Source organism: Zonotrichia leucophrys, unplaced genomic scaffold (assembly GCF_028769735.1).
Source record: "Zonotrichia leucophrys gambelii isolate GWCS_2022_RI unplaced genomic scaffold, RI_Zleu_2.0 Scaffold_248_76883, whole genome shotgun sequence".
Classification (NCBI taxonomy): Eukaryota; Metazoa; Chordata; class Aves; order Passeriformes; family Passerellidae; genus Zonotrichia; species Zonotrichia leucophrys.
Genome location: NW_026992453.1, coordinates 70,001 through 76,883, shown reverse-complemented (window position 1 = coordinate 76,883; position 6,883 = coordinate 70,001). Strand labels below are relative to the sequence as shown.

Below are 6,883 nucleotides of genomic sequence, written 5' to 3'. Positions count from 1 at the left end.
GGGATTTTAATGGGATTTTAATGGAATTTTAATGGGATTTTTTTTTTTAATTTTCTCTCTTGCTGAGACGTTTCATGGTATTTTAATGGAATTTTAATGGGATTTTTTTGGGGGTTTCTCTTTCCCCATGACACTCTATGGGATTTTATTGGGATTTTAATGGGATTTTTTTGTGTTCTTCTCTTTCCCCATGACGTTTAATGGTACTTTAATGGAATTTTAATGGGTTTTTTTTGGGGGGCTTTCTCTTTCCCCATAACACTTTATGGAATTTTAATGGGATTTTAATGGGATTTTTTTTTAATTTTCTCTCTTGCCGTGACGTTTCATGGTATTCTAATGGGATTTTTTTGTGTTCTTCTCTTTCCCCATGACGTTTAATGGTACTTTAATGGAATTTTAATGGGATTTTTTTGTGTTCTACTCTTTCCCCATGATGCTTAAATGGTACTTTAATGGGATTTTAATTTTTTGGGGGTTTCTCTTTCCCCATGACACTCTATGGTATTTTAATGGGATTTTTTTGTGTTCTTCTCTTTCCCCACGATGCTCAATGGTACTTTAATGGGATTTTAATGGGATTTTTTTGGGGGTTTCTCTTTCCCCATGACACTCTATGGGATTTTAATGGGATTTTTTTTTTGAGTTTATCTCTCTCGCCATGACACTTTATGGGATTTTAATGGGATTTTTTTTGCGGGTTTCTCTTTCCCCATGACACTCTATGGGATTTTAATGGGATTTTTTTGTGTTCTTCTCTTTCCCATGACGTTTAATGATACTTTAACGGGATTTTAATTTTTGGGGGGTTTCTCTTTCCCCACAACACTCTATGGGATTTTAATGTGAATTTTTTGGGGGATTTCTCTTTCCCCATGACGTTTAATGGTACTTCAATGGAATTTTAATGGATTTTTTTGGGGGATTTCTCTTTCCCCATAACACTCTATGGAATTTTAATGGGATTTTAATGGGATTTTAATGGGATTTTTTTTTTAATTTTCTCTCTTGCTGAGACATTTCATGGTATTTTAATGGGATTTTTTGGGGGTTTCTCTTTCCCCATGACACTCTATGGGATTTTAATGGGATTTTTTTGCGTTCTTCTCTTTCCCCATGACACTCCATGGAATTTTAATGGGATTTTTTTGTGTTCTTCTCTTTCCCCACGATGTTCAATGCTATTCTAACGGGATTTTTTGGGTGTTTTTGTTTATTTTCGGTGTTTCCGGCCCCACTCACGCTGCGGGAGGTGCGGGGCCGCCTTGATGCCCTCGGGGTGGCCCTTGGGGGCTCCTGGCGCAGGGGGGCTGAAGGTCTCGGTGCGGATCACGGGCGAGTGCGAGTGCGGGTGCAGCTTCTCCTCCTTGCCCGCGCCCAGCGGCTGCCCCTGCACCACCGACGCCGCCCGCAGCTCCTGCCAGGGAAATTTGGGTTTAGGATCAGCTCTAAAATCCCAAATTCTGACCCCAATCCTGACACCGAGGCCGCCCGCAGCTCCTGCCATAGAAATTTGGGGTTAGGATTGTCCTGAAATCCCAAATTCTGACCCCAATCCTGACACCGAGGCCGCCCGCAGCTCCTGCACAGAAACTGGGGTTAGGATTGTCCAAAAACCCCAAATTCTGACCCCAATTCTGACCCAAATTCTGACCCCGAGGCCGCCCGCAGCTCCTGCCGTAGAAATTTGGGTTTAGAATTGTCCTAAATTCCCAAATCCTGACCCCAAACCTGATACTGACACTGCTCACAGCTCCTGCAGAAACTGGGGTTAGGATTGTCCAAAAACCCCAAATCCTGACCCCAATTCTGACTGCAATTCCTGCAGAAATCCTGGTTTAGGATTGGTCCTAAAATCCCAAATCCTGACCCCAATTCTGACCCCAATCCTGACTGCAATTCCTGCACAAATCCTGGTTTAGGATCGGTCCCAAAATCCCAAATCCTGACCCCAACCCTGACGGCAATTCCTGCAGAAATCCTGGTTTAGGACTAGCCCCAAAATCCCAAATCCTGACTGCAATTCCTGCAGAAATCCTGGTTTAGGATTGGCCCCAAAATCCCAAATCCTGACCCAAATTCTGACCCCAATCCTGACACCGAGGCCGCCCGCAGCTCCTGCAGGGAAATTGGGGTTAGGGTGGTCCTGAAATCCCAAATTCTGACCCAAATTCTGACCCCGAGGCCGCCCGCAGCTCCTGCCAGGGAAATTGGGGTTAGGATGGTCCTGAAATCCCAAATTCTGACCCAAATTCTGACCCCAATCCTGACTGCAATTCCTGCAGAAATCCTGGTTTAAGATTGGTCCTAAAATCCCAAATTCTGACCCAAATTCTGATACCGACACTGCCCGCAGCTCCTGCGGGGAAATTGGGGTTAGGATGGTCCTGAAATCCCAAATTCTGACCCCAGTCCTGACTGCAATTCCTGCAGAAATCCTGGTTTAGGATCGGTCCTAAAATCCCAAATCCTGATCCCAAATCCTGACCCCAATCCTGACACTGAGGCCGCTCACAGCTCCTGCAGAAAATGGGGTTTAGGATTGGCCCCGAAATCCCAAATCCTGACCCCAATCCTGATACCGAGGCCGCCCGCAGCTCCTGCACAGAAACTGGGGTTAGGATTGTCCAAAAACCCCAAATTCTGACCCCAATCCTGATACTGACACTGCTCGCAGCTCCTGCCAGGGAAATTGGGGTTAGGATTGGTTCTAAAATCCCAAATCCTGACCCCAATCCTGACCCGAGGCCGCCCGCAGCTCCTGCCAGGAAACTGGGTTAGGATTGTTCTGAAATAACAGATTCTGACCCAAATTCTGACCCCAATCCTGATACTGACGCTGCTCGCAGCTCCTGCAGAAAATGGGGTTTAGGATTGGTCCTAAAATCCCAAATCCTGACCCCAATCCTGACTGCAATTCCTGCAGAAATCCTGGTTTAGGATTGGTCCCAAAATCCCAAATCCTGACCCCAATCCTGACACCGACGCTGCCCGCAGCTCCTGCATGGAAATTCGGGTTTAGGATTGTCCCAAAATCCCAAATCCTGACCCCAACCCTGATCCCCACACCATTCACGGTTCCTGTGGAAATCTGGGATCAGGATCCATCCCAAAATCCCAACCCCGACCCCGATGCTGATCCTGATCCTGCTCACAACTCCTGCGGATCCCCAAATCCCCTTTTTCCACCTGATCCCAAATCCCAAATTCCCAAATCCCATTTTTCCACCTGATCCTAAATCCCCAAATTCCATTTTTTCAGCTGATCCTAAATCTCAAATCCCCAAATCCCCTTTTTTCAGCTGATCCTAAATCTCAAATCCCCAAATCCCATTTGTTCACCTGATCCTAAATCCCAAATCCCCAAATCCCATTTGTTCACCTGATCCTAAATCCCATTGTTTCACCTGACCCCAAACCCCAAATTCCAAACCTGAAATCCCAAATCCCAACCCCCAAAATCCCATTTCTTCAGCTGCCCCCAAACCCCAAAATCCCATTTTTTCAGCTGCCCCAAACTCGTTGTTTTTCACCTGATCCCAAAGCCCAAACTCCAACCCCCAAACCCAATCTCAGGTTGTTTCACCTGACCCCAAACCCCAAAACCCCGAAATCCCATTTTTTCAGTCGCCCCCAAACCCCAAATCGTGTTTGTTTCACCTGCTCCTAAATCCCAAAATCCCATTTTTCAGCCAAACCCCAAACCCCAAATTTGGGTTGTTTCACCTAAACCCAAAGCCCAAACTCCAAACTCTGGCTGTTTCACCTGACCCCAAACCCCAAACTCGAAACCCCAAATCCCAAACCCCAAAATCCCATTTTTCAGCACCTCAAACCTCAAATCCCAAACCCCAAACCCCAAAATCCCATTTTTCAGCGAAACCCCAAACCCCAAATCTGCCGTTTCTCACCTGACCCCAAACCCCAAACCCCAAAATCCCATTTTTCAGCTCCCCGAACCCCAAAATCCCATTTTTCACCCTCCTCAAACCCCAAACCTGTTGTTTTTCAGCCCCTCAAACCCCAAATTCCCATTTTTCAGCCCCCCGAACCCCAAACCTGTTGTTTTTCACCGGACCCCAAACCTCAAACCCCAAACCCCAAATTCCCGTTTTTCAGCCCCTCAAACCCCAAACCCCAAATTCCCATTTTTCACCCTCCCCAAACCCCAAACATGGTGTTTTTCACCCTCCCCGAACCCCAAATTTCCATTTTTCACCCTCCCCAAATTCCCATTTTTCAGCCCCCCAAACCCCAAACCTGGTGTTTTTCACCTGACCCCAAACCCCAAACCCAAAAATCCCATTTTTCACCCTCCCAAAACCCCAAATTCCTGTTTTCCAGCCTCCCAAACCTGTTGCTTTTCAGCCCCCAAACCCCAAATTCCCATTTTTCACCCTCCTCAAACCCAAACCTGGTGTTTTTCACCTTCCCTGAACCCCAAATTCCCATTTTTCAGCCCCCCAAACCTGTTGTTTCTCACCTGACCCCAAACCCCAAAATCTCATTTTTCACCCTCCTCAAACCCCAAACCTGTTGATTTTTACCCTCCCCAAACCCCAAATTCTCATTTTTCAGCCCCTCAAACCCCAAACCCCAAAATCCCTTTTTTCAGCCCCTCGAACCTGTTGTTTTTCACCCTCCCCAAACCCCAAACCTGGTGTTTTTCACCTGACCCCAAACTCCAAACCCCAAAATTCCCATTTTTCACCCTCCCCAAACCCCAAACCTGTTGTTTTTCACCTGACCCCAAACCCCAAACCCCAAATTCCCGTTTTTCAGCCCCCAAATTCCGTTTCCAGCCCCCCTCTGTTTCCCACCTGTTTTTTTGGCTGGATGTTCTGCTGAGGGGGCGACTGAGGCACCAGGCCCTGGAACGGCATCTGTGGGAAGGCAGCATGAGGGGGAGGGGGCTTCCCGCAGGTGACCTGCAACGGGAGGGGAGGGGGGCACCGGTCAGTCACCGTCATCATCCTCACCGTCATCATCCTCACCGTCACCCGACCCCACCGTGCACCCAAAAACCACAGGATGGACCCAAAGAAACACAAAATTCTCTTGAGGAACATCAGGATGTTCTCAAAGAACCTCAAAATGTTCTTGAGGAACATCAGGAACTTCAGGGTTTCCTCAAAGAACCCCAAAATATTCTTGAGGAACATCTGGATGTTCTCAAATAACCTCAAGATGTCCTTGAGGAACATCAGGAACATCAGGTTTCCTCAAAGAACCACAAAATGTTCTTGAGGAACACCAAGATGTTCTCAAAGAACCTCAGGATGGCCTCAAAGAACCTCAAGATGTTTTTGAGGAACATCAGGAACATCGGGGTTTCCTCAAAGAACCCCAAAATGTCCTTCAAGAACATCAGGATGTTCTCAAAGAACCTCAAGATGTCCTTGAGGAACATCAGGAACCTCAGGGTTTCCTCAAAGAACCCCAGAATGTCCTTGAGGAACATCTGGATGTTCTCAAAGAACCTCAAGATGTTCTTGAGGAACATCAAAACATTGGGGTTTCCTCAAAGAACCCCAAAATGTCCTTGAGGAACATCAGGGTTTCCTCAAAGCACTCCAAAATGTCCTTGAGGAACATCAGGAACATCAGGGTTTCCTCAAAGAACCCCAAAATACCCTTGAGGAACATCAGGGTTTCCTCAAAGAACCTCAAGATGTTCGCGAGGAACGTCTGGATGTTCTCAAAGAACCTCAAGATGTTCTTGAGAAACATCAGAAACATCAGGGTTTCCTCAAAGAACCTCAAGATGTTCTTGAGGAACATCAGGAATATCGGGGTTTCCTCAAAGAACCCCAAAATGCTCTTGGGGAACACCAAGATGTTCTCAAAGAACCTCAGGATGGCCTCAAAGAACCCCAAAATATCCCTGAGGAACATCAGGATGTTCTCAAAGTACCTCAAGATGTTCTTGAGGAACATCAGGAACATCAGGGTTTCCTCAAAGAACCCCCAAATTCTCTGGAGGAACATTGGGGTTTCCTCAAAGAACCCCAAAATGTCCTTGAGGAACATCTGGATGTTCACAAAGAACCTCAAGATGGCCCCAAAGGATCCCAAAATGTCCTTGAGGAACATCAGGATGTTCTCAAAGAACCTTGGGATGGTCTCAAATAACCTCAAGATGTTCTTGAGGAACATCAGGAATATCGGGTTTCCTCAAAGAACCCCAAAATGTCCTTGAAGAACATCAGGATGTTCTCAAAGAACATCAGGAACATCAGGGTTTCCACAAAGAACCCCAAAATGTTCTTGAGGAACACGAAGGTTTCCTTAAATAATCCCAAGATGTTCTTGAGGAACATCAGGATGTTCTGTAATAACCTCAAGATGTTCTTGAGAAACATCAGGAACATCAGGGTTTCCTCAAAGAACCTCAAGATGTCCTTGAGGAACATCAGGAACATCAGGGTTTCCTCAAAGAACCCCAAAATTCTCTGGAAGAACATTGGGGTTTCCTCAAAGAACCTCAAGATGTTCTTGAGGGACATTAGATGTTCTCAAATAACCTCAAGATGTTCTTGAGGAACATCAGGATGTTCTGTAATAACCTCAAGATGTTCTTGAGAAACATCAGAAACATCAGGGTTTCCTCAAAGAACCTCAAGATGTTCTTGAGGAACACCAAGATGTTCTCCAAAGAACCTCAGGATGGCCTCAAAGAACCTCAAGATGTTCCTGAGGGACATCAGGATGTTCACAAAGAACCTCAAGATGTTTTTGAGGAACATCAGGAACTTCAGGGTTTCCTCAAAGAACCCCAAAATGTCCTTGAGGAACATCAGGAACATTGGGGATTCCTCAAAGAACTCCAAAATGCTCTTGAGAAACAACAAGATGTTCTCAAAGAACCTCAGGATGGCCTCAA

At 46.2% G+C, this 6,883-nt stretch overlaps 1 protein-coding gene across 1 annotated transcript in view; it reads right to left on the bottom strand.

Moving 5' to 3' along the window:
* Window positions 1-1,080: 1,080 nt before the first annotated feature.
* Window positions 1,081-6,883, bottom strand: part of LOC135441342 (bromodomain-containing protein 4-like) — a 9,483-nt gene continuing 3,680 nt past the window's right edge. Inside the window, exons 2-3 of the mRNA XM_064700888.1 lie at window positions 4,821-4,928; window positions 1,081-1,417 (exon numbers count right to left, since the gene is read on the bottom strand). Of these exons, the coding sequence (XP_064556958.1) occupies window positions 1,214-1,417; window positions 4,821-4,883 (267 nt within the window). The 5' untranslated portion in view covers window positions 4,884-4,928 and the 3' untranslated portion in view covers window positions 1,081-1,213. The remainder of the gene's footprint in view (window positions 1,418-4,820; window positions 4,929-6,883) is intronic.